The 27,518-nt window shown below is 34.8% G+C and overlaps 4 protein-coding genes across 9 annotated transcripts in view; 2 read left to right on the forward strand and 2 right to left on the reverse strand.

Annotated features, from left to right (window-relative positions):
* LOC105130092 (serine/arginine-rich splicing factor SR45) overlaps positions 1-4,538 on the forward strand; it is a 5,531-nt gene extending 993 nt beyond the window's left edge. For both annotated transcript variants that reach the window (XM_011032436.1, XM_011032435.1), the window contains 11 exons: positions 1-67; positions 225-313; positions 1,290-1,336; positions 1,414-1,494; positions 1,584-1,749; positions 1,851-2,088; positions 2,175-2,237; positions 2,382-2,495; positions 3,063-3,129; positions 3,215-3,252; positions 4,253-4,538. The exon at positions 1-67 ends at the window's left edge or, in 1 of these variants, runs on beyond it. In XM_011032436.1, the coding sequence (XP_011030738.1) occupies positions 1-67; positions 225-313; positions 1,290-1,336; positions 1,414-1,494; positions 1,584-1,749; positions 1,851-2,088; positions 2,175-2,237; positions 2,382-2,495; positions 3,063-3,129; positions 3,215-3,252; positions 4,253-4,316 (1,034 nt within the window). In that variant the 3' untranslated portion in view covers positions 4,317-4,538. The remainder of the gene's footprint in view (positions 68-224; positions 314-1,289; positions 1,337-1,413; positions 1,495-1,583; positions 1,750-1,850; positions 2,089-2,174; positions 2,238-2,381; positions 2,496-3,062; positions 3,130-3,214; positions 3,253-4,252) is intronic.
* Positions 4,539-9,420: 4,882 nt separating this feature from the next.
* Positions 9,421-13,156, forward strand: LOC105130094 (2-oxoglutarate (2OG) and Fe(II)-dependent oxygenase superfamily protein). 3 transcript variants are annotated; one of them, XM_011032442.1, is made up of 4 exons: positions 9,421-9,649; positions 10,467-11,560; positions 12,102-12,277; positions 12,310-12,718. In XM_011032442.1, exons 2-4 carry the CDS (start codon positions 10,516-10,518, stop codon positions 12,535-12,537), a joined length of 1,449 nt encoding a protein of 482 aa, XP_011030744.1. In that variant the 5' UTR covers positions 9,421-9,649; positions 10,467-10,515; the 3' UTR covers positions 12,538-12,718. The 3 variants fall into 3 exon arrangements, with proteins under 3 accessions (XP_011030744.1, XP_011030743.1, XP_011030742.1); XM_011032441.1 differs by lacking the exon at positions 9,421-9,649 and adding an exon at positions 12,733-13,156 and having other exon boundaries at positions 9,656-11,560; positions 12,310-12,511; XM_011032440.1 differs by lacking the exon at positions 9,421-9,649 and having other exon boundaries at positions 9,656-11,560.
* A 134-nt stretch (positions 13,157-13,290) lies between these two features.
* Positions 13,291-17,403, reverse strand: LOC105130093 (Lojap-related protein). Of its 2 annotated transcripts, none has more exons than XM_011032438.1 (5): positions 17,075-17,403; positions 15,191-15,314; positions 14,299-14,437; positions 14,103-14,191; positions 13,291-13,734 (listed from the first exon to the last, which is right to left on the reverse strand). In XM_011032438.1, exons 1-5 carry the CDS (start codon positions 17,312-17,314, stop codon positions 13,700-13,702), a joined length of 627 nt encoding a protein of 208 aa, XP_011030740.1. In that variant the 5' UTR covers positions 17,315-17,403; the 3' UTR covers positions 13,291-13,699. The 2 variants fall into 2 exon arrangements, with proteins under 2 accessions (XP_011030740.1, XP_011030739.1); XM_011032437.1 differs by having other exon boundaries at positions 13,291-13,769.
* Positions 17,404-20,564: 3,161 nt separating this feature from the next.
* On the reverse strand, positions 20,565-23,509 carry LOC105130095 ((-)-germacrene D synthase-like). 2 transcript variants are annotated; one of them, XM_011032443.1, is made up of 7 exons: positions 23,214-23,509; positions 22,715-22,988; positions 22,185-22,557; positions 21,844-22,062; positions 21,554-21,692; positions 21,032-21,280; positions 20,565-20,955 (listed from the first exon to the last, which is right to left on the reverse strand). In XM_011032443.1, exons 1-7 carry the CDS (start codon positions 23,355-23,357, stop codon positions 20,662-20,664), a joined length of 1,692 nt encoding a protein of 563 aa, XP_011030745.1. In that variant the 5' UTR covers positions 23,358-23,509; the 3' UTR covers positions 20,565-20,661. The 2 variants fall into 2 exon arrangements, with proteins under 2 accessions (XP_011030745.1, XP_011030746.1); XM_011032444.1 differs by having other exon boundaries at positions 23,229-23,507.
* Positions 23,510-27,518: the final 4,009 nt, after the last annotated feature.

Genomic DNA, 27,518 nt, shown 5'->3' on the forward strand with positions numbered 1-27,518 from the left:
CTGCTGAAGGAGCTAGGCGAGGCCGGTCTCCACCACCACAATCTAAAAAGCTTTCTCCACCTCCAAGGTAAATTTATATGCTACTTTTTTGTTGAAATTGTCTTCTGCATTATTTTTTTGGTCTATAATATCTGCAAACTGGGGGTCTTCAGTTTTTACAGTCTTTATTTTTGTGGGTTTTATTGCTTACCATATATGATCTTTTGCATTGTCATCCATTTCAGGAAAGCTTCACCAATTCGCGAGTCTCTTGTTCTGCACATTGACTCTCTGACCAGGAACGTGAATGAGGGTCACCTAAGAGAAATATTTAGTGAGTTCTTTCTGCTTCTTTTATGAATTAAAAAAATGTGCTGGAGGTTGCATTATGTGGATGGGCTATTGGTCTGTGGTTGATTGATACTGGTCTTATACTTTGTGGCAGTTGGTCTCTGATTGGGATTGTGGTCTGGACTGAAACTAGTATTTCGGTATTTATTTGGTCATGTATTCTGGAAGATTTTCTTTTTATCCTGTTGCTTTCCTAGCCCTTGTTGTTGCTTGAAAAGGTTGATACTTGTGCCTTGGTGGTCATGTATGCCTTGTCTAACAGTAAATGGATCTTGCTTTCCTGTTTATTGACATGCAACAGTACGTAAATATTTGAATGCAAGCATACACACGTATGCTTTCCTAGCCCTTGTTGTTGCTTGAGTAGGTTGATACTTGTGCCTTGGTATTCATGTATGCCCTGTCTAATTGTAAATGTATCTCAGTTTTGTGTTTATTGATACATGCATGCACTATTTGAATGCTTGCATACAAATGTATACATGTATAACCATGCAACATTATCAGTGGAAAGAGAACTGGGCATTGTTCTTTTGGAAAAAAACTGTTTTTGAGGTTGAGTCACTCAATTGTTGTCATAATGGACACGGTCCCACCTGTCCTCTTTTCCGAAGTTATAGTATTCTAATTATGAATTAACCTGAGCTGCATACTACTATTTAATGCACATGGACTATCACTGTATTACTGCTAGGCTTAGACAGTAATGTGAGACGGCCTTAGTAACTGAGATTTGCAATGTTATTTGTTTAAAAGCTTCTAGTAGTGAAGAATGGATCAACTCCAGCTATCAAGTGTACGAAATTAATGGTTATTTTCTGTATTTTGCTGCATCTTCTTGGATAAAAGTGTTAAGGGAATCCCTAATAATTTGTTAACCAAAGCATCCATTAATAGTAATAGAACTCTGTGCAAAATTTCTTGATCATTGATAGCAAACTAATGTTTCATTCATTCAGGTAACTTCGGTGAAGTTGTACATGTGGAGCTGGCAATGGATCGCACTGTAAGTCTATAAAAGCTTTCTTTATTCTGTAATCGGTAGAATATGTGCTTTTTAAGGTGTAATCACTTTTTGAGCAGGTTAATCTTCCTAAAGGATTTGGATATGTTGAGTTTAAGACTAGAGCGGATGCTGAAAAGGCCTTGCTATATATGGACGGGGTAGGTTGTGCCTAGACATGGGTACTAAATGTACTTGTGACAAGAAAAGCATAATATGACTATTAATGTTGTAAATTGCCTCCATGCAGGCTCAAATTGATGGCAATGTCGTTCGGGCAAAGTTCACATTACCTCCACGACAGAAGCTTTCACCACCCCCAAAGCCAATTGCCGCAGCTCCAAAGAGAGATGCTCCCAAAGCTGATAATGCAAGTGCAGATGCTGAGAAGGATGGACCCAAAAGGCAAAGAGAACGTATGGCTTGTATAAGATTACTGTCACTACACATTTTATTTATTCTCTACAATCATCATGAATTAATGCCTGTGTTCACTATTCTTTGTTGATGATGTCAGCTTCTCCCCATCGGAAACCACTGCCTTCACCTCGAAGGAGGTCGCCTGTTGCTCGAAGGGGTGGATCTCCTAGACGTCAGCTGGATTCTCCACCACGCAGACGTGCAGATTCTCCTGGTCGTCGCCGAGTAGAGTCTCCTTATCGTCGTGGTGAGACACCTCCAAGGCGGAGACCTGCATCACCAGCCAGAGGTCGTTCTCCATCCTCACCTCCAAGGAGATATAGGTCCCCTTTGAGGTAGGTAGTTGACTATCTATTACATATTTGGTTCTGTGATATCATCAGTATTTTGAAGCTAATGCCACATTGTCATCTCTCCTTAGGGCCTCACCCAGAAGGATGCGTGGTAGCCCTGTTCGTAGGCGTTCTCCTCCTCCAAGGCGGCGGTAATTATATCTATCAAATCACTGCAATCTAAAACCTGAAATTCTTCAAAGCCATTGTTTCATATGTTTTCTTCGTTGTAAAGAAATACAACTTTTATATACTTTGGATAATAACTTTTCACAATTCCTTTTCCTTTGCTACAGCACACCTCCTCGACGAGCTCGTAGTCCTCCAAGAAGGTCTCCACTCCGTAGACGTAGCCGCTCTCCAATTCGTCGACCAGCTCGTTCTCGCTCAAGGTCACTCTCGCCACGAAGGTAACATCAAATACCCAAGATATGAGTTTATTGTTTTCTGAAATAAACCTTGTTTGTTAAATATTATTTTATCTCCCTTTTTCCCCGCAACTCTCTTTCTTTTCAGATTTATTCAAGCTAATGTCTGTGGGTTTTCCTACACTTATTTGTGTAAATTAGAAGTTAAAGTCCTTAGTGAATTTCACTAAGTTTGATGATATAATGTGCACTCTTTTGTTTGACACTTTCATGCTAGCGCATAAGGGGCATTATGAATTAGTTTTGGGTTCAGACTTGTATTTTAAAGAAGATGAAGCTGAAACAAGATACCCTGGACTGTTTTCTGAACTTCTACCTCTTTTATAAATGTGGAGCCAACATCCTTTTACTAGTGTGGCCTTTTCAGCTTAAGTGAATATGCTTTACTTGCTTCGGAAAATGAATAGCAATATTTGATTGAACCTCCTATTCTATTATGTCATTGTAAAATAAACATATGATCTCGGAATATTTTTGTTACATTCCTTGGTATTGCATTGATGTCTCTCATCATGTTATCTTTTTCTGCTTGGTGTTTAAATTTGGCAGGGGCCGAGCTCCAGTTGCAAGGCGTGGGAGGTCTTCATCATACTCTGGATCACCTAGTCCACGCAAGGTTGGTGCTATAGGTTTTCTGTGTTTTCCTGCAAGAACCTTTTCATTATTTTTTTATTATCTGGCTGTCTGTTCAATTGTAACAGGCAACTCGCAAGATATCAAGGAGTCGCAGTCCTAGAAGGTAATTCATTTTCTTCCTTTTTAGTCTATATAGATTTTTCCATTATTCTTTACATGACTTTCATGTCTGATAGAAGATGTCCATATTAGCACCCTTTTGTCCTTCCATTAAGATCCATGTTTTGGTCACATATGCACATGTTGGTTGAATGACCACTATGCATTCAAAATTTTCTATTATTGTTATTTAAAAAGAGGGATAAGGGGTTGGGGAGTCTCTGGAAAAAGACTGAAAGAGTATGGAAGTTACTGGTGTACACTCGCTCAGATTATTATTTATTCCTGTCCTTCACTGAAAGAACGTGAATGACCTAGAAGTATAGAACAGAAGTTTTACCAATACCTTAGGATTTGAGGCCACGGGCATCTGACATCACTCCAGGCATTGAGTGCTCTGGACACTGAAAAAGGCAATTAGGATGTAAGCACACATTTAACCTTTTGTTTTTGATATGGGTGTTGCTTCTTAGTTATCAATTATGTGGTATCGATGTCAAAATCCATTATGCAATGCATGGTTTTTTTAAAGATTTATAAGCTTCATTTTGAAGGGTGTGTTTAATATGCAAGGATCTTTGGTGATGTTAGCAGACATGGAAAATTTTTTCTACCTAGGGATGCATAAGGAATAGTTAAAATATGCTAGCATTCTGTGTAAGGGTCATTCTGTAGTCAATTTAACTTGATTTTCATGCAAAAGAAAGTTGCATAACTGAAGAAAGTGGAAAGTGAGAGCTCTCTCTCTCTCTCTCTCTATGTGTGTGTGTGTTTACGTTTGGCTTTTCTAGATTTTATAGTTCACTTGAATGTAACCAATCTAACCAATAATTATCTACTCAATCTCAGTCATATTGGCTGTATTAGTTAAATAACTGCTTTTGAAACTTGAAGGGATTTTTTGTCCAGGCTTTTGGTTTGTTGTGAAGTTTTGAATCATACTGCTGTTACTTCCTGTTGGTTGTAGTTCTGTTCTTTACTGATGGGAAATCTTTCTCTCGTAGGCCCTTGAGAGGAAGAAGCAGCAGTAACAGTAGCAGCAGCAGTTCTCCTCCTCGTAAGCCATAGGTAATGTTTACTCCTCTCACCATTTCTCCCCCTCCTTTCCCACCCTCCTCCTCTCTTACTCTCCCTGACTTGATTGTTGTGAATGACGTAATAGTGAAGATTTTATTCTGTTTTTGACTGACTTGGCCTGTATGGATTAGTGGTTGATACTTCTGTTGCTCCTTTGTTTTATGGAGGCTGTAGTTAATATTCAAGTATGTTGAATAGGCTGTGTTTTTTTCATTCCTTTACGAAAATTTTGGTTTTCTCCACGTATTTTTCCCTGCTTCGATGAATTAAGAATGCATCACTGCATTTATGAATATCCAGAATATCCAGCCAGTCGAAGTTTGCTGAGCTCTCTGTTGCAAGTATCATCGAATAAGCCCCGCGAACTCTCAAGGACTGGAGTTTGGGGTCACGGTATCTGTTGAGATATATTAAAACCTATAGAGAACTTGGTTGTATAAGACCACTAGTATTCCAGGTATCTCCAGATGAAATGGGATGCTCAGCTATCCCAAAATAATAAATCATGCTTCTGCTGGGGGAAGGAAATTCGAAAGCTTTTCACGGACAAGTGAATATAGGCTGATTGAAATTAATCTATGCTAAGGGAGAGAGTGATCCCACTAGAGATTTTCAGTAACCGGTGCTGCCGAGAACGTAAAATGGTTGGAAGATAAATATAGAAATGAAGGCCAAGGATGGGATCAAGATTCGAAAATTCAAATGAAGTTTGTACGTGAATCGAACTTAGAGTTTTTCAGATTGAAATAAAATCTCTTCCGGCGTGCAACTGCTTGAAGCTTGAAACGTTTTCTTTTGATCCACGTCAAACCCAGATTCCCTCAATGAACGCATCAATTGGAAACAACAGGGTAAAAACTTGATCAAAGTGATTGGATTTAGGGTGAAAAAAATATGGGATTGTTGAAACGAAAGCTCTCTGGAGGTGGTATGATGTATAATGATTTATAGTGAAAAGGTAGAAAGTGTACGAGTTGGTATGTCTTTGTATGGTTGTAATTTTCTATCAAAGCCATGCCGTGGGCTCGGGTTTTCCATTCCCAAGCTCGTGTTATGTCGAAAGAGAAGCTCCCCTTGGTGCTTGGACGATTAAGTTTTTCATTCATCATCGTTGATATTAACTTAAATATTCAAGGGGATTTATATTTACAGATACTCAGAACGTCCAAATTCAACAATCGGATTCAATGGCTCCACTCCCAAGCCCAACAGCCTGCCCAGAAGAAGTCCCATTTGCTATCTTAAAGGTCGGGAAAAGCCACCTTCATCACTTGTTCATCTATATTAGCACATGGCAAGAGTTCAGTTCATAAAATGTTCTGGAGATCCACATGAAAATGCATACAGGTAAGGCCGCCACACTCGTGTTGTTTAGATTTAGACACGACAGATCGGTGGCCCCATGACACGTGCTAGACATTTTTTTATATAAAAAATGAAATTTAAGGTCGAGTGAATAATTCATTCAACTAGTTTTAATAATTTTGATTAATGTAATAATATGATTAAAAAAATAACATAAATAAACTGAATTAAAGAAAAAAAATTGATAGGGATTAATTGCAAAAAAAAAAAATGCTTGTCAGTATTATAAAAAGATTCTCCATAATCTTATTTAATAATAAAGCAAGAATAAAATAAGAATAAAATAAACTTGTAAAAAGCAAAACATAAAAAAATTAAAGCTCAATTCCCAACAAATTAAATGTTAAAGAATTTAAAAAAAAAATAATACTCGAGTCCACCGAGTTAACTAGCCAAATCTATGATTTAATTATAAGACTGGAATAACCTTGTATAAAATAAATTGAATAAAAGTAAATCAAACTAATTTAATGTTGAAGAGTAAAATTGAAAAAAAAAAAGTTTATTTTTTAAAATTTTTTTTATCAACTCAGGTTAACCTGTCAAACTTGCAATTCGGGATATATGATCAAGATAACCCCTTAAAGTAAAAAATGAATATTTTTACAAAGCTTAATCTCCAATCATTTCAATATCGAATAATTAAATTGAAAAAAAATCAATTAAAAAAACTATAAAAGAACTTGATTTAATATTCCAAAACAATTATCTAGGTTATGAGGCTGAGATTATTTTATATAAGACAAATCCAAAAAAATTATGAAGTTAAATTTTTAATAAATTAAATATTGAGTGATGAAATTTATAAAAAAATAAATAAATAAATACCAAAAAATAGCAATAAAAAAATAAGAACCAAATTAACATAAAAATAAAATGAAACCAAATGTTAAGAGATGAAATGAGGAAAAAAAACAGATATCAATAGATCAGGGACTAAAACATAAAAAATAAATGAAATCAAATGTTGAGAGATAAAATTAAAAAAAAAATTAATACAAAATAAAATAAATAGCAATAACAAAAATAAAAACTAGATTTCATGCCAAAACAAAATCACATGACACCTTTCAACTTTGATAAACCATTACAGATTTTGTGGAGTGGAAAGAGAAAAGAGAGAGGATAAAAAAAAAATGCCACATTAGCCTCATTGTCACTCCACTATTAGCACGTGCCTAACCATCAAAAAGATCTCACTATGATAGTTTAAATACAACAGCTAACAGTGTTTTGGAGCTATCAGAAGAGGTCCATGCACTACCAAAAAACAACAACCTCTTTCTATAAGCTAATTTGTTTGTTGCGCGAGTCAACCAAATTGATCTGCCTATCTTTTTCAATATTTGAAATTGTTTATTTTTAAAATTTGATCCCTTAACCCTAAATTATTTTAGATCAATAATTTCTTATTTTTTTGAAAAATAAAGCATAAAATAAATTTCAGAATTTTTGCTTGACATTGTGGGATATCCATATTTAGGCAAAAAAAAGAAAGAAGAAGAATAGGGGCTGAATCTCTTCCATGTAATTCAGTCTATGATGCTTGAATGAAAAAAGGACCTCAACACTTGTCTAGTGTTGAAATTTAATCCCCACAACTTTAATTGTTTTAAATCAATTTAATTTTTTAATTGATTTTTTTTTAATAATTTTATCTTCTATGAGTTTTTTCCCATCGAATTTGATCTTCATTCTTTTTATTGTCATCTTTTTTTCTTTGACAAGTTTTTTAATTTTTTTTTTTACAATTTCATCATTCTTAATTAAATTAGTTAGTAATTAAACTTGTCGAAGGAACTTGGTTCAAGGATTTCAATCATTATGAAATTTGTGAGTTAATTCAGGTTGACTTATATATTTTTTTATTTTTCTTTTAAATTATTATTATTATTATTTTTATTCTTTAATATTAAGTTATTTGATAATTGAGTTTTATAATATTATTCAATTTGCTTTCTAATGTGTTTACCCTTGTATCACGACTGATTAAAGATTTTGCATATTGACCTGAATAGGCTCAGATAGAGTTTTTTTGATGTTTTTAAATTATATATTTTTATTTAAATTTAATCCTTTAATGTTCTATTTGCTAGAAATAGAGCTTAACCTTTTTTTTTTTGTGAAGTTATTATGTTCTGATTTAATTTATTAGGAATCAGTCTTTGAACTTTTTTCTCTTTGATTTTTTCTATAAGATTATCTCAATTTTATTTTCATAGTCGTAAAGTTTGCGAGTTAACTCGGTATAACTAGGATTTTTTTGTTATTATTTTTATTTTTCCCTTTGTTATCGAGTTATTTAAAAATCTGTGTTGGCTTAAATCAAGTTTTTTTTAATCTTGTTTTCATTGTTATTTTTTCTGTTTTTCATTTATTGTTGTTATATTTTTATAATCATATTATTTAAATTATTTATTGAGCCAATAATTTTCTAAAGATAGAGCTTAACCTTCCTTTTTTTTTTTCCTGTGAAGTTATTATGTCCCATTTAATTTATTAGAAATTAGTTTTTGAACTTTTTTCCATTTGTTTTTTTTTATAAAATTGTCTTAATTTTATTTCTATAGTAGCAAAATTTGCTAGTTAACTTGGTTTAACTAGGACTTTTTTGCTAATTTTTTTTTAATTTTTTCCTTAATTATCAAGTTATTTAAGAATCTATGTTGGCTTAAATGGGGCTTTTTTAACCTTGTTTTCATTGTTATTTTTTCTATGTTTTATTTATTGTTATTATATTTTTATAATCATATTATTTAAATTATTTATTGAGCCAATAATTCAAATCTTATATTTTTTTCCCCCTAAACATTTACTTTTACTTTGATTTTTTTTTCTCAGCCCGCGGATACCAAGCTACAAATCTAGTAAAACCAGTAAGATGTGTTTGTCCAAGGTGAAATCGTCACCAGCTAAGGTGGCCTCATTAGCTAAAACTCGTCCTCTTTTAGTGCATTTTCCTCCTTCAAAAATACAAATGATAAGCAAGAGCTTTGCAATCAAGAACCATAAGAACACACACAAGTTAAATTATCAAAAAAAAAAAAACCCGATAAAGAGAAAGATAAAAGACTAATTAATTTGTAACAACATTGTAAAACCTTCATGTCTTCCCTTGAGAACCAGTTGGTGGTTCCATGTCTCCCATCTTCACCATGACAGAGCTAAAATCAGAACAGGCGTCTGCCTCCTTAAGAGGAGTAATTACTCTAAATATATTTTCAACTGTATTTTTCCCTCTTATGTAAAGTTGTGTTTGATTTGGAGTGTTAAAGATATATATTAAAAAAGTTGAAGGATGAAGTGTTATGTACGTTTATTTGATAGGAGATAGAAAAATTATGAATAATAGTGGATATCAATAAAAATAAAAAATTAATTTTTAAATTAAATATAATTATAAAAAATTAATAGCATCATATATATATATATCATCAATTTTTTTTTTATTTTCTACATGTTGTTTTTCTTCTCTTTATATCTATGTTTTTTAATAAAGTAAATATTAATGATTATCCTTAAAACACTTTAAAATTTATTGTTTTTTGCACCTTTTGATATCACTAAATTTATAAGAAAACATTTTAAAATACCTCAAAAATTAAATTTCCATCCACATTTTTTTAATAAATGAAATCATATTTTTATTTTATTTTATATTATTTTCTCTTTCCGGTGACTACATAAACATCAGCCAACATTTTTAACAGCTTTATCTTACAGGCAGCCAGAACAACCAAAACAAATCCAGCAATATTTACCAAGTTGTCATCCTAATGTCTTCATTTCTTACCCTTCCGTTCCTCAACTGAACAAAGCGAAAGGACTCTTTCATTTCCTGTCTCTAACTCCTGACCCACCCAAGTCCTTTCTGTCTCCTCTGCAAAACCCTAATCCAGAATTAACCCAATTTGGCATTTGATTGTTCAAGCCAACGTCTTTAGTTTCTTTGGAAAAAGGTGGCTTCTTTCTCTCCACTTCGTGAAGTTGTGGACAAAGTTTATGCAAAAAAGTTCTGATTTTGAAGTTAGTTTTAGTCTGGATTTGTTGCTTTTTATTGATAAATGGAAATAAGGATGGTCATTTTGATGGAAAAGCAGAGAAGATTGTTATTTTCTTTGGGTCAGGATATGCATTAAAGGGCTATTTCATAGCTGATGTTCAAAGGGGCAGTTTATTTATGGGAAGTTAATTTTTTATTTCACTATGAAAGATAAGTTTTTTAGGTTTTAGAGCTAGGAGTAGGAACTGGGTCTTGATAATTGGGAACTCAAGAGGTGGTTTTTGCAAGAGAAAATGTGATTTTAGGAAGTGGGTATGAGCTGAAATTGTTGATACAAAACTTAGAGGATGTTGATTGAATGAAGTGGGCTTTGAAAAGCTTACTGTTCTGTAAAAGCATATTACATCGTCATTACTATTTCATTTTCTGTAGTTTATTTTTGTTATATTGTTTCGTTTAGGATGATAAATGAATCATTTGACAAATTAGTGTTATTTTCTGCTGAAAAAACTGGAAATACAAGTAGGAATGGCATGCCACAGTTGATTCATGTGGAAAAACCAAAGTGCCCTTCATAAGACCTGTAGATGTCTGCATTCTTGTTATTATCTGCAAAATTCCCTGTAACATGTCGTTTCATTTGAGATTAGATGACCATTTTAAATGAATAAGTTTCTAAGTTCAAGGCAACTGAAACAAGTTTTGATTATTTACATGATGGCTAACAGTTTTTGGATTGTGACTGATGCCGTAGTTCACTGTGCTGTTCATAGGGTGCTTTGGTTCTGTTTAAGCTCAGGCAACCATCACAGTGACAGTTTCATGGCAGGCAATGGCCTGCCACCTTTGGGTCGTGTGAAGCTTAGCGATCTAGTTCCCTCTGAAGGCCTTCCTTCTGAATCTTACAAACTATCAGTAATGACTTTGTCACAATCGCTTGTTCAATATTCTGCCGCCATCATTCAGTTTTCATCAAGTGACGGGGCTCTCTTAAGATCTGGTTTGGATTCTGCTCGCTTGTATTTCCATCAACGATCATCATTTCCAGCTCCAGATATGATTCACACTAATGATTCTCGTGAATGGTGCAAGACATCAGGTTACTACATGGATCCTCAGCTATGGCAGGAAACATATGATTATAGACCTGGACTCACTCCTATAGAGCCCAACAATACAATGGAAATTCCTCCAGGAGGTTTGCCTGACATCTTTTGCCTGCTTGGAAAGGCAGCTAGGGATATACTGGATGCCATCAGCTTCTATTTGACTTTGCGTAGCTCTCCATTCACTGAAATACTTGATAATGTTCCCTTGAGAGACAGGGAAATATCATCTTCTGTGTTATCTGTTTGTTGTCATGCAAGGCCATCTTTTCAGGGCACACAACATCATAATTTAACAGCCCATGAGGACGGGCAGCTGGTTATGTATCCGGACCATGAGCACCAAGTGGATAAAAGCCTAATATCTCTTGTCAAGTCAGATAAGCCAGGTTTACACATAAGAGACCTTCATGGTCGGTGGGTTCCTGTGGATGTTGATCTTGGTCCTCAAGAAGCCGTTGTATACCCTGGTCTTGCCCTCTACCAGGCAACTGCAGGCTATGTCAACCCAGCACTGCTCAGAACAGAGTTTAATAGCATGCAGGGTAGCATGTATGGACGCTGTTCTTTGGCTTTTAAACTTATGCCAAAATCCATGACCAGTCTCAATTGTTCGGAGATGAGAGCAGCTGGTCATGGTGTTGAAGCTCAATTTCAGCTACCAATACCAGTGGATGATTTCATGCAGAGATCACATCCTACCGACCAGCTTTTTAACAGACATAATTTCCAGAGTTTCAGTTCCCCTACAGCGCAAGATGGTATGCAGTGCTCCCATAATGTTCCTGTTTTGGGTTTTCAACTCGCAAATTAGTATAGTTGTTAAAATGCATTAGAAATTTATTGCACAAATCTTATGCTGTGGATGGCATGCGATCCTTGTCTTTCTGATTTAGTTAGGCTCTTCATATGGTGTGGACAAAACTTTCTGCTTAGGAATTGCGTAGTTTCTTAGAATAGCATCGATTGGTGGTGCAAAAGTTGTGATTTTTAATTGCCTTCTTCTGTTGTGTTGCATAGTTATTCGTTTTCTGTTGTGAGCTCAGTCCTGCATCAATTTTTTGTTTTCTTTGGGATAAGAAGAAAGTAAATGCCATTTGACAAATGTAGAGTTTTTGAAATCAGCATCCCACTGTTTGGTCAATAAAGGTTTTTTATGGCTGGTCCTGATAATATGTTCTGTCCATTTCTGTTTCTTGTCTCATCTTCATTTTGTATGTTCACCTTTCTTTTTTTGTTCAAATAGTCCTTAGTAAGTAGTTTTTAACAGCAGGTCCTTGGATCGATGACATGCTGGTACAGGATCTGTGAAGCCCTTGATGAGGAGGAGGAAGAATAATTCAAGATGCAAACCTCTACCACCTTCAAAGAGGCTAAGGCTTGAGGCCCAGAGGGTTCTGAAAGAAAGAGTTCAGGACATTGCTGATAAAAAGGGTATCAAGTTAAGATTCTGCAACCTGAAAGAGTGTGAGAATCACATTCATACCCTAGAAAAGAGTGTGAGAATCACATTCATGCCCTAGATAGCCCATGTGCAAACATAAGAATGGAGATTGGATGGCCTCCTGGAGTGCCATTTGTTCATCCCCATGATTTACCAAATAAGGCAAAGATTAGTTTTCTTGAAGCTTACGAGCCCGGTGCTACTCACGATATGGAGTTGAGTTTCACAGACCCTGGACAAGGCAGTCAACATACGTCCAGCTGTAATTGTAATTCTCCTCTTATATCTAATTAACCCTATATGGTTCATAGTAGATGTCGTTCTAGGCTTAAACAAAAGCAAGGCTGCATGTGCTTGCACGAATCCACACGCATGCACATAAATTTTGTATGTTATATAGTGGCAAACCTTGTAGAGAGGGAGGAATGTTCTTATACAACATGTGTTTATGCTGTCTCTTAAAGACATGTCTTCATTCTGTGTTTGCAGGAATCAGTTTCAACCGTTTTAAATAGGTGGCAACCATTGATCAGCTTATGACTGAGACTGACTTGGATGATCTCTATAGTTGCCTTGTATGGACCATTTAACCAGTCTTCATTCAGGTTTTGACGCTACAGTGGTTCTCCAAAACTGTATGAAAACCGTATGAGATGAGAGCATTTGAGCTACAATCACTGAGGATATGTGAAATACAGGTTACTTTGGCTTGGATCGTTCTGTGTCTAAATTGATAAGATCGTGGTAGTGTTGTGTTGAGATCTACTTGACCACGTTAGTAGTTGGTTCGGATCTGTACGTATTGCCAGTAGAGAGTTGAAATGAGATGTATACTTACTGGTCCTTGTGATGTTTCTATACGAATATAACCAAACAATCACTGTCATACAATTCAATGTCGTTCTTTTAATCAGCTGAAAGCTAAACTTTCTGTTTCTGCATTTGTCCAGGAAGCCTGTGAATGTTTAAATTCCAAGGAAACCTTTGTTTGGTATCCTTCATTTTATTTGTCATCGATAAACATTAAAACTCATTAGGAATTACGAGGAAAGAAGCTTCCTTGAAGAATAAAACTTCTATTATGGTTGGCAATACGTTCATTTTTTTCATGTTATCCAAACCACATGGCTTTCACATATACTGCTTTGAGGACACCCTGCAGCAACGGAAGCCAAAAGAGATACTTTAAGGATGCTGACACCGCCCCCCTCTTACTCCATTACAAATTTGTGAAAGAATGTCTTCAGCAAGGACTGCTCGCAGAAGTTTCTATTCCACCCATCAGCCTCTGCATGTCTATCAAGCAAAGCACAGGCAGAGGTGAAATTTGCCTCGTTTGCCAACCAAACACCAAAGCCATGTGGAGATGGTTAAAAGCAATCAGATCCTTGAGCACAACTTATTTCATCTGCCAAATGGAGGTTGGTTCTCAAAAGGAAGCTCAATTGGTGTTGCGTTACCATAGAATTCTTCCAAGTTGTAGAACGCTCTCTGCGGAGGAAGAAATATGTGGATTACTACATCACCTGGAACAACATACAAGTTAAATTACATCAATGAACAACAAGAAATTTCTCATAGTGAAAATACACAAGCCCAACCACCAGCCAAAAATCTATCAAGAGAAGAAAAGTCTCTGGGTTACCAATACCAGAAGTACCCTAAGTACTAATATTTCAGGAAAAAATAAAAAGCCACTGGAATCAGTTGACCAGCACACGACAACCTCTTCAATTTTGTACTCAAATTGAGGATATGGCTATGTTCATAACCGTGAAACTCTTTTTTTTTAGTTTGTTTCTTTGTTGAGTTAATTTCATATAAAAAGAAGCCACTGGGATTGTCATTCAAGAACTCACCAAAGTCCAACAGGGTCCATGAGTTGGGTTTTGTGTCCCCAGATGGAACTTTTCCGTACTTCTTTTCAGCAAGATCCCTCATTCTGGAACTACAAGGGGAGATAACACCATCAGAGGAATTGCTCCAAATATTGACATCTTTAATCTTATATCAACCAGATGTAAAAAGATAGAAGACATGAATAGAAGTTAATACTTGATAGCGTCAATCTGAGGACGCGAAAATGCTGTTGCAATGATAAAAAATCTAGTCCAGTACACAAGAGGCTTTACGAAGAGGACCCTTATATCTGAAGCCTTAACATCACTTGCAACCTTGGCCATTTCAACAGCAACTAGAACAGAAGAAAAGAAGCAGGACATTGTCAATCAGAGGTGCGCTACATGAAAATGGAAGGATTATATGTAGATTACCTAGGCCTGTGTGCATAACTGCAATATGTGTGTCTTGTTCAGAAAAGAACCCAGTGAACTTCAGAAGCACACAAATCATTTACAAAAAGGATAAAGAACAAAAAACACGAAAGTCCAAAGAGAACTGAAAGACATCACAACTAGCTGAATGACACCAACTCAGCGAAAACTTGGCAGAAGTTGACAGACATGCATGTCTTGTTATAATGAAATCGTTTTCTAAGCATAAAAACAACTTTTCATTTTCAAATTTCTTAAAAACATGATTGCCCGCATTAAAGTACCTTCAAGCACATAAAGAATGCCTGTTAGCAGCACTTGTGAAAAAAGCAGAACAGCGTTGGTTTGGAGCAATGTACCATGTCAAAGATGGCAAGAAATATTTTAATATTTTAATGAAACAATGATGTAATTAAATGATATGATAGAAAAGAAAAAGCAACAACCAGGGTCCTTTAGCAGCGCTGAACAAACTAAAATCATTACAATAATTGTAATCAGTACTTGGAAAATACAGCACAATAGTACAAAATTAGATATCCAAGAATAAGATACCTGATATCAGCCAAAACGCACATGCATAGCTGGAAAACTAGGTGCAGACAGATAATTACTATATTTACATAAAACATAGGCAGTAACCATGATTTTAAATATGGGTGTTATGAACTTACACGACAAGCTTTCAGCATCATCATCAACCTCTGCGGTAGGAGGTTTATTGTCATTGCTCCTAAAGACTACTTTTCCATATTTATTGAACAAGTCATCAAACATCTCATCTGTATCTTCTACATTCTGCAAAGATATCAATCATGTCAGGAACATTGCCTCAAAGGTATTGGAAGCACTCACCCTAACATCCAACAAGCAGATAGATAATTAAGCATTAATCAAAAGAATCTTCCAATTCCAGCCATCACTACAGTAGCATGTAGTCAAAACAAAATGAGAAAAAATTTCTTTCAGCATCCATGACCATGTAAACAATTCAATTTCTAGTGATAGTGAGAATTCCCTAACCTAATGAATATCAATTCCTTTGGACTCCAATAAGAAGCTGAAATCTCTCACTTTGTCTGGCATCTTATGCCTGTGATGTAGAATGCCTTAAAAACACAAGAAGAATGGAAACAACAGAAGCAAAAACATGGTACTAGATCTCATTCTGACTAATCAACATCACAAAACTTGAGGAAGGGCTCCAGCATTTAACAGGGAAAAAAATTGAAAGAAAGAAAGAAAAGAAACCCCATGCACTAGATTCAATGAAGGAAATAACATTTGATTTGTTTTTCACCTCTCTAGTTTTATTTATGCTGGAATGTGTTTTACAAAGAACAGTCATCCTCAAATTACTAGTAAGCAATAAATCATTACCCTAGAGTTTGACCATTAAAAAGCCAAAAACCTAAAGTGCAAAAAAGATGCATAAAACTGAAAATAATATAGTGACATGAAAATACAGTAACCGCATAAAACCAGCCCCACAGGTTTATGACATTAACAAGGGCAGATAACTAAGAATAAGAGAGCAAACATTTCTAGAATCTAACCAGGATTCATCACATTTAAAGGAAACAGCAGAACTGGAATCTCTCAGACAAACTGCAAATCACCAAACGAATGTGAATCTCACCGGCAGCACAATGTGGAGATACAGGTTTCGTATGTTTAAATTGGTAACCGACACATTCATCCACTTTGTCGATTCTTCTATATGCATAAGTATGGTTAAGGTTTAGCATATTTTTAGAGGAAGAACAAAATCAAATGTGAGTTGTGAGGGATTGATTACAAATTAAAGAGTCACGTGCTCTCAAGTAACAAAACATTAGATGAGATGGTGGATCATGCTTGGACTAAAGTTTCGATTAAGCACATATCAACTATTTTGACCATAAAAGTGCAAATTAGATTTCCGATAGCTTCTCCCAAAATTCAAAAGAATCATTTAAAGGAAATTATGAGATTCTTAGGCTTACAACCAGAGGTAAGACATGAGACAAAAAGAGCAACCATTTCTTCCAAAATGTAGGAGGAGACAACCACTCAAACTCAGCGTGGTCTCTTCACAAAAGTCAACACAAAAATAAAATCTACTTCATAAATAAGTTCAGAAGCACAATTCTTTTACTCATTAAATCTCATTGCCAAGCTTCTTCATACATTCCCACATCAAGCAAGTCAAAAAAATCGGCAAGAAGGAAGAAGAATTTCAAAACTTTCCCAACCTGAACAATTTGTTTGATGGTATCAAATAGACTCTGGCGACAAGAATTGGGAATTTCAGGAATGACACAAAACACAAGTCAAGCAGTACATATGACAACAAAACTACAATAGAACGTGTGATTCAAATACAAAGTCTCAAACTTTCCAACGCTTTCTTCAATTTGACAAGCACCCAATAAAAAAATATCATGATCAAGTTCAACAAAAGAAAAAAAACCAAAGTACAAAACAACAAAAGATCATAAACTTCAGTTTTCACATTCTACAGTTTCCAACAGTAACAGTACATCAAACAAAAGCCAACAAGAAATGAAACACCTTACCGAGAGAAAGCTGTCATCAGAATCTTTACTAAGTGCTAAACTTTGCTTGAAACACAATTTCTCGTTTCTGGATTCTTGCCAAAAGCACTTGTAATAATGAGGTAATTGGTGTCTACACAGGCATAACCAGCCAGAATGCTTTCTGGGTTTTTGAGAAAGCCTAGTTTCAACACGCCCCAGCTGCTGAAAATCACCGGAGAAGCGAGTTCCGGCACCTGCACCAGTTATGGATACTGCCATTTATGGTTTAGATATCAGAAGAAGATAAAAACAAAAAAGAAAAAAATAAAGAGAGAGGGAGGATGAGATAACTGAAGTAGGAAGGTACAAACCCCATAAGCTTCAAATGGATTTACGGCTTTTTTGGACGAATTACAAATCACTCCTCCAATTTTCACTTGATTTCATGTTAGTCTCCAATAATTAAAAATCTTGCTCTACATAGTTTGATTCTTGTCCAGCGGGTTCAAACTTCATACCTTGTGTCACGCTATGATAACTTTTATTTTCCCTTTGTGGAATAACTTGATTTCATTGAATGGAAGAGGTAAATTTAGTTTAATCAGTTAATCTAAATATTTAAAATATTTTAAGTTGAAGTATATTGTTTAATATTTATTTAACAATATGAATATATGGATGCATGCGCGTGTTCTATTGTCCCATTCACTTTATTATAAATAACATTTAAAAATAAAAATAACATAAGGATCTTCATTATTCTACTATAATTAGTGAGTATCATAATAATAAATATTTAGTGGAATCTTCATTAAGAACATTGAATATGATAATTTTTTTTTAAATTTTGGTGGCCTGCTATGATTTAACACTTATGTATTTAGATGTTTATATGAAAAATAAAACATTTTAAAAATTAAAAAATAAATATTTATATTTTTTTTTGAATTTCAGAAAACCTGACTTTTTCAAAAAATCTATTTTATAGGTTTAGTTAAACAAGTAAATTTATTTCCGGTTGCACTAAGCTTTTATTAAAGATACACACTTTACATTGCTTAGTAGTTAATTTACCCATTTCTTTATTAAGAAAATTAATCATAACTGTAATCAATATAGAACTCAAACAAGGAATCGTATAAGCCCTTTTAAAATGCAGAATTGACATCGATCCTGTTGGAAGGCGATGCAGAATGGAGACTGTGCAGCCGTGCAGGTTCTATCTAGCTAGTAAACCTTTAAATTAAAAACATGTACATTAAATCGTGGCCTCATTTATCTGTGTATATGTTTCTTGTGTTGGGAAAAACAAAATGCTTGTTCTTTGATTAGCATAGAGATTCTCAAACCTCGTAGCTGTCATCAAGAGCAAGACACTTTCGGGGCCACTTGGTAAGGATAGCAACTTGTACGAGGTTTGAGAAAAACGCCAGAGATCATAGGGTCTTGTTATCTTCTGTTTGTCCTTAAGGAATCTTTTTATGTTGATTTTAGATTGTATTGTGATTGTGACCATGACATGCCGACGACCTAGCTTTCTAGGTAAATCGATCTCGATGTGGGATCTCGTGCATGGATTTTAAAATAAATCATGTCGAAGTTAACTAATGAAACCTAATTGACTTAACATATTAATATGTAATTCAATTAAAATTAAGTTTTATTTTTTACCTTTTTTAAAATAATATTGTTTTTTTCTAAAATATATCTATTAAAATAATATTTTTTTAAATTAACCACGGGTTATTTACCCAGTTAACAACTTGAGTCTTAATTTTTAGCATGGAGTTCTCTAACACCACTTATGCTTGCATGGATGCGTGCCTAAGTCATGTTTCCACACTATTTTCCACGTTAAAAAAGATGTCAGGCATCATAATCGGATTGATACATAACTGAATTGAAATTAAATTAATTTTTGTATGAAATAATTAGTATATGATTTCCACTTTTTTACTATCACCAAGTTCAGCATGAGAAAAATAAACTTCATCAAGAGTTTCGAAGTTTGCACAATTATTAGTGATATAGTAACCATAACCATTATCAAGATACTATATTTTTTGCATCGAGACTTGTAATTTAGTGGTTTTGGCTGAGTTTCTCTTTCCACCCATCTTGACTTCAAGTTTTAGTATATATGCTTGTTATATTTATAATATCTTTTTTTTTATTAGATTTATAGAATATTCAATAAATTTAAAAATTAGTTATGATGTATATAAATTACTACCGATATCCTGAGTTATCAAAAAAAAAAAAACATTCATGTAAAAATAGAATAACTAATCTTCATCATTCGAAAACTTTGTTATTGATCTCTCCACTACCATTTGCATATTCCTTGCGCCAACAATTGTTGTCAGAATAAGAGGAATTTTTGCATCTGGTACATTTAAAGAAACAGTCTCGAGTTTCATTACCAGTTTTTTTTGCTAATAGTACAATAAGAATTGGTGCTCCCTCATTTCTGAACATTTGTTCTTCCTCTTCCTCAACTTCTACCTTCTGCTACAATTATGACTTTCACTTGTTTTCCCTGTGTTTCTTTTCTGGAAAACGATCTTCCTTCTCTCTAATCTTGATGAAATCTAGTTGTTTTCTTATAAAAAAAATTGCTTTGATTTGAAATGTCTGCTCTAATGATTGCTTGCTATACTGCTTTACTTTTTATTCAGGTGCTTCAAGAGCTCCTATCATTTCATGAATCATAAGCCTTGATAATTTTTTTTCCCTTCAATAACAGTAATTAGATACTAGAATTTCTATGGCAAACTTTTGAAAATCTTCTCTACAACTCTTTTATCAGAAACATTGTCACCCAACTTTTTATTTGATTAATGATTTTAATGGTTCTTGAAAAGAAATCTTTAACAAACTCACTATCCTTCAATGTAAGATTTTCAAATTCTCTCAATAGATTCTGCAGTCATATGGAGATAGCTTGCTAAGAACCCTGAGATTCATTTTTCAAAATCTCCGATGCTTCTCTTGCCTTCTTAATATAGAAAATTCTGGGATAAATTGATTTGTTTATTCTCTGCTGAATTATTCTTAAGGATGTTGCATTTCTTTGCATATTCTACTTATATTCTTTTGCATTTTGTTCTGTCCAGGATGCAACAGATCCTGTTTGGGCTGGTTCTTCATATCCCTCATCAAATAATGTCCATAAATATTGTGAAATGAAGATAGTGTCTATATGAGAACTCTAGTATTCATAACGTTGATCTCCATAGAAGATAGGAATCTAAGTTGCTGTATAGAAGAAAATAGAGATACTTGATGAGGAAGCCATTTAAAAAAACTAGCTCTGATATCAAATATGTTGGAAACAGATTGCAGAAACATAATTGAAGAAGATTTTTGCATGAAATATTTGGTAGAGGTACAACTCAATACCATAAATATTTTTATTATTTTTGTTATGATCATTCAATACTGGATAGAGAAGGTCTCTCTATAACAGAGACTAATTTAATAAAAACTAGGAGGACATAAACTTCCTAGGTCAGAGAAAATAAAAGAAACTTTGACTCATTAAAGCAAATAATTAATGACGTTTCAAATTATAAATTACACTTTAACAGTGTTATCTATGAAACTAATAATCTCGAACTAGCTAGCTACACTGGCTCAATGAGCAATGAAGTAATGTAATTTCTCACTTTTCCATTGGCATTTGTGTACCCATCTCCATCTTTGTACATGACATCCATCACCCGGGCAAGGTTGAGAACTCGAGTGAGGAGGGGTATCGGCACATGGTCTTTAGGGATGATTAACAACTCTTCGTTGATGTCTTTCCATGCTTCCACAACTTGCCTGCGTAGCTCATCATATGCTTGTTCCTCTGCAACTTCATGCTGGTTCATGTAACACTCTATTGCTGAGGCAACATGGGCTCTCTCTTGTTCAAACTGCAAAGAGTTGGATTCAATAGAAATTAGTCGGAGATCGATCCAATATATTAGAAAGAATTAAAAAAAAGCATACCTTGTGGGATACAGTGTCATCCATGAGCCTGGCTATGACGGACGCAGCTTTAACAATCTTAGGATCCTTGTTTAGCCATTCAAAGGCATCTTTTGTTACAATATCTCCCATCCCAACAAAAGATATGCATGTGAGCAAGGGATAGCCAGAGGAAATCAATGAGATGCGCATGTACTCATCCATTGTTGGCATGCAATTTTCATGGAGCCATCTTGCTTCAACAAAATAGGCTTGAACTTGTTTCTTCATCTGAAACATACAAGAAGAATACTACTATGATAAAATTAACTATAAAAAGTTTATTATGTATATATATTTTTCAATGCCTTTAAGACAATTTCCATTGATTGAAATGTCACCATAAGGTGGAAAAGAAGAAGAAGAGGAGGTTGCTATTGATTAATTATGCAAACAATTTCTGATTGCTTCTAAAATTCAAAGTTTTTTCCAGTGAATTAATTTATAATAAGTTTTTCCAATAAGTTTTAAACTAGTTAAGAGTTGACTTGACAGTATACGTACTGCTTCTTTCGCATAGTCAACCCTGTATGATCTTCCTGGCTCGGCCAACCCCGTCTCAATTTCTTTGAAAACATCAAAGAGTTGTTTGTAAAAAAACTTCATATATTCTGGGAGATGATCGATTTTGCTGATATCCCACCTGAAAGATACAAGTAATTATAATTAATTAATGGATTTCATATCCTACTGTGAATACCATCAAAGAATTTTATGTATACGAGTATGATTTCATGTATATTAATTAATTAATTGATAACTTCATGTATACTAGCTAGTTTTGTGAACCAAACCTCTCAATTGCATCTGTGAAGAGTACAAGTTCTTCCATTGTACCATATACATCATATACATCATCCATCACTGATGTCATGGCAATTACTTTAGTCATAATTATTCTAGTGAAAGAGTATTGAGGCTCAAAGCACACTCCCAATATCCAGAAGTAGCATTCTACAAGTCTGTCTCTTGCAAATGGTAGCTTCTTTGAAAGGTCCACCTTTTTCCACCACCTAAATGACAAAAACAAATAAAAAATAAAAAATAAAATACTTGTAGTTAATTAAATTCAATATAATAAATTTATAATTATTATATAATAACTAATTAGAGATCTAACATTCAAAAAACTTACATTGTGATATCTGCAAGTTCCTTTTGGTGCATATTCTGGAGGAAGTTGAAATTTAGCTTTGCAAATTTGAGTAGAACTTCACCATGTGAAGCTTCTTGCTTATAGCTAGAGATGTAACGCTTTGCCCCTAGCCATGGTAGGTCCTTGTGGATGGGTTGATCTAAGGCATGCCTTAGCTTTACCAAAAGTGGAGGGCACATGTCTGTTGTTATTGATTTGAGATGAGTGGTAGCAAAGGTAAGTGCTTCCTCTAGAATATCTTCTCCGTGAACCCTGAGGTGTGTAGCTTCATACAAGCTTAGCATTCCTTGAATATCATTAGTTAGGCAAACCTTAAAGTTCCCTTCAGTATCCTTGAACTTCTTGAAGACATCTATGTATATATATATACATATATATATGCATCATATGACCACTTTCATCATTTCGTTCCTTATTTGTGAAAAAATATGGAAAATTTTGATTTTCAAAAGATTTAATGGACAAAAAGGAGAAAAATTAGAAGTTAACTCGGGAGAAGCGATATGTACCACATGAAACATAGTGCCCTTGCTGTCTAAGTAATCGAAATCGAAGAGCAACCATTTGAAGGTCATGATCATGGACATAGTCGTCACCACTACCTTGATAGTACAAGTCACACAACATTTGATCAATATCACTTTCAAAGAGGTAAGATACTCCCAAACGTTGGATTACATCGATAAAGTTCAGTTGCTCTGAAAGCTTGTTGGTAGTAGCATATAGCATTTCCTTCACCTCCTCCTTCAGCCTATAAAATTCTTGCTCAAAATGATCATCAAACTGTGAAGAAAATTAAATTGCACAGGTATCATATATAATACTAATTTGTAAGGGAGTTGATATGTATGCATATTGACATGGATAAACCCCGCAATCTATAGATAGAAGACAAGCAATTAGAAAATTAGCCTTAGTATTCGTTGTTCGATGGACATATTAAGGAGTTGTATTACCATGATGGAGAATAAATTGGCTACTATATATAATAGAGAATTATATACGCACATATATTACATTTACCATGGAGTTGAAAGTGTGGCAAACAAAATAATCACCCCAGATGCTCGGATGGAAATTTGCAGAGCGTCGAGTGACATCTGGTATGGCATCTCGAATTGAGTTTGGAGCAGCTGAAACATGAGAAGACATCTCTGTGGTGATAGCTGGGGCCTTGTAAGATACAGTATCAAGACAGAAGTATATTAACTCAATTGGCTTAAAGCTTCGTGCTTTCAAGGGGAGGCTGTGAGTACAAGCGTTGCCACCTTGTGGTATTTATAGAGGAATTCAAGCAGACAATTGAAGCGAAATTAGCTGATCAAAAGTGCTGCTCGATGCTGGAATTAATTACCACGTGCCAATGCCAACTACCTTATGTGATTTAATCTTAGAAAATAATGTTATAACCAATTTTAGCCAATTGGCTTTTAATTTAATTTTACAGGGTTTAAAATGTAAAATTAAAAGATCAGATATTTATTTTGATGAAAAGTGTGATTTGTCAACTTGCATGAAAACTAGGGATTACAATGTGCCTTTGTCATTCTATCCTCATCCTCAAGATAATCCTTACCTTCAAGCTAATCCTTATCTTTTTCAGGATAATCCTCAAGATAATGATAGTTGTCTGCTTTCGAATTCGATTCTAATTTGAACTTCAAAAAAAAGAATGAGTTTGATTGAGATTTTACTTCTCACAAGTGATGAGACTTTTGCACTATAAATATTGATCTCAGTATACGAAAAAAAAAAAGAGGAAAGGAAAGAGAAGGGGGAAGGAAAATTAAAGAGAAACCTTGAAAGAAGAGACCCTAAGAGAAAGCCATTACTAGAAACCCTAAAAGAGAAAAACATAAAAAAAGAAGGGGGCAGCGAACCCTATACTAGCCGCCACCCCCCTCAACCCTTATTTCTTTGCCCAGTCTCCCTCGACTTCGCCTTCAGCAGCCACACGCCTAGGTAAGTTTCCTTCCTTTCTTGCTAAAATAATTACTTAGTTATTCTGTTTGCTAGGGGTGTACTTGACAAGCATAATTTTTATGCCTTCACCATCATTTTTATGTCTATTCTAATTTGATATTTGAACAAACAAACCCTTTTTTGATAACGTAAAATTCCAAAAATATTTGGGGCCTTTGTTGATTTATTTGTGGACCCCTCACACTTTCTTTTTTTCTTTGTGTTTGTATTTTTTGTAGATGTGCTTAATTTATGTACTATTATTGTTAAATGCAAATATGTTGTGCAATTTTTTTTTTAACTTCCATCTAAAAAGGGAAAATAATAATAAAGGATAAATAAGAAAAAAATGACATAAAAAATTTCTTCTTCAAATTCATTTTTTGTGAAAATATTCACTGACGCTAGAGTCAAGAGTATCCTATTTTTGGATTTGTGCGATATTTACTAACGCTAGAGTTGGAAATATTCGTAGGAATTGTTCACTGATGCTAGAGTTAGGAACATGAAAAGAAAAATAAAAAAGGAAAAAAAGAGAACAAATTCTTAGTAATTTTAGACAAAACCAGCAATGCAGCCTGCCTTAGGTAGGACGCTTAAGAGATGATAGCATCTTCCCTTTTGCGTAACCTGTCCCGTATCATAGAATCTCTGTTAACCAGTTAGGGTTCCTAGTGACCATAATACTAGGTGGCGACTTCTTGAACAAGACTTTTTTCCCCTAAAAGAATAAGATGTCAGATATCTGTTTCTTTTCCAAATCAAGATTATATTTTTAATCGGTCGCCGCGATGTCCGAGTGTGACAAATAATATAGGGTTAATTAAGAGATATGCTTACTCCTTGACTTCCTTCAGAATTTAAATCTTAAAAAACTAATTTTCCAACGCCAAAATAAAAAAGAGTGTAGACATTGATGCTTGCTACTATATCAAAGAATAATTAACATTATGTAACAAAAATGTAATTTATGTGTTTGCTAAAATAAAACTGAGAATCATTTATGAAAAAAAAAAGCCTTTCTAAGCGAGAATAAAGCCAATTAGAACCAATAAAAAAAATTAAAAGATTTAGAATAAGAATGAGACATTAAATGCTCTTGAAAAGTAACCACTCGAATAATCTTTCAAGTATAAAAGATTGGAGATGATGAATAGTGGTCAAACCACAAGTTGTCTGCATCCTTTTTTTTTTGTGTTATAGTCAAAACGATGTTGTTTTGTACTAAAATAAATCATTTTGGTCAAAATATATCATTTCATTTAAATAAAACGGTGCAATTTTGACATCCTTGGGGTTTTAATTAGGGATTTGACTAAAATTCAATTTAGTCCTTTGTCTTTTGATTTCTTTTAATTACACCTCTAATTAACTTGAAACTTTTAATTTCATACGATTTTACCCTTACCAAACTTAAAATCAACCCTGAAATTAGACGCCTTTTCGTTTTAGTTTTTGGTTTTGGATTTATGCAAATTGATCCTTAATTGAAGTTAAGATAATTAAGAGATAGTCTTTGTATTAATTTGTGGTGATTGTCAAGGAAAGCAACCATCCTTTGTATTTATACCCTTAGGGTTGTGTACAACATAATGATGGAATGTATTACACATGATAACTATTCCTATATAAGAGTGTTTTCATATATAAGGGCTTTTTCCTTAATACACCCTGTCAAGTTGAAGGTGGAGACTCTACCCGAAACTTGGATCGAAAGTAAGCAAACGAGATTGGAGGAAGAGGTTTGGTAAGAACATCAGTTAGTTGATCCTTGGAAGAAATGAACCGTACTTGAATTTCATGCTTAGCAACGCGATCACGGACAAAGTGATAATTAACTTCAACATGTTTAGTACAAACGTGAAACATTGGATTGACAGATAAGAAAGTGGCTCTTAAATTATCACACCATAACATAGTTGCAGATGAAGAAGCTACCCGAAGTTCTGACAATAATGAGCAAATCCATAAAATTTCAGCAGTATCATCAGCTAAGGCTTTGCATTCTGTTTCAGTAAAAGACCTTGTAATAGTGTGTTGTTTCTTGGATTTCCATAAAATAGGAGTAGAACCAAGGTACACAAGGTAACCACCTTGGTCGCTCCCTTCTCTGCCCACTCCTTATTTCCTTGGCCAAACACCTCCCAAACGCACACACACCCAGCTCCTCCACCTGACAACCCCACAACTGGTCCATTCTTCCCCATCTCTAGAAGACACAGACATTTATCTCCCTCATAATATTCCCCCTCCCTTCAGCATAAACAAATCAAAGCCCCTCACTTAGCGTTGAGTTGTTCTTCCCTCTCCCAATCGTCCCTCTCCTAGCTATTTCCCTCTCTCGGCCATTTCCACAGACCAGCCAAGATAGCGCCAACTCTTCTTCATCTTCTACAACTAATTACAAGCAGCATGACAGATACTAGCAGTCATTTGCTTGCAATACCGACCAAAAGAGAAAGAGATAAGAAGGGATTGAGCTTAATATGGTATGTTCCCCCTCCTTAGACCTCTACTTGCCTCACCACGGACCAAAGAATAAGGAGGGGTCGACGATCTATCCGTTCTTGTGGATTTCTGACCGTGTGAGTCACCGGGCAGTAACTCCCCACTCTTTTAGTAGCGATACTCCTCTCTCGCCCATTCCTCCTCCTTGTTGCTGGCCACCTGAAATAGAGAAGGTGAAACAAAGAGGAAAAAAAAATTTGTAGAAGAAACATATCTAAAAAAGGGGAAGACCGAGAGCAGATTTGAAAAATGAAAGAAATGGATTAAAATCAACTGCCAGGGTTTTTTTTCTTGTCGCAGGTCATGGTGAAAGACACCATTGGTAGGAAAGTGAAGAGGAGAAGAAGAAGCTAAGCCAAATCCACCTGTTCATAGGTTCAGCCTACGGTGACGCGTGAGCCCACGCGCCGCTAGTGGAGATGGCCCGTGGAGGAGACGCGCCACCACTATTCAGGTGGTGCAGAAGGCCTTCCCTATAGTTCTAGATTGTTTTGGGGCCTTACCATAAATTAAAGGTATCTTATATTATTAGATACGTTATTATAAAACATGCTTTAGTTAAGGAGTTATTAATACTTCGAGTGCAAAATGATGATATAAAACCTTGATAAAAATGTATTTTTAAGTACTAATCAGTGACAACTCCCAAATCAAGCAAACGAATGAAAAATCGCTAACCGACGCCACGTGGGGGACGTGTGACTAGGTGTGAATGGTGAAAACCTACGCAAAATGAACATTTAAGGATTCCATACCCTAAGGAAAGGTTCTAAGCCATTACATAAGGGTTAACTTTCTACTTGGTCTCAAAAGGTCAATGAATTGCCTAATGACTACCTTACG

Source organism: Populus euphratica, unplaced genomic scaffold (genome assembly GCF_000495115.2).
Source record: "Populus euphratica unplaced genomic scaffold, PopEup_1.0 scaffold95.1, whole genome shotgun sequence".
NCBI lineage: Eukaryota > Viridiplantae > Streptophyta > Magnoliopsida > Malpighiales > Salicaceae > Populus > Populus euphratica.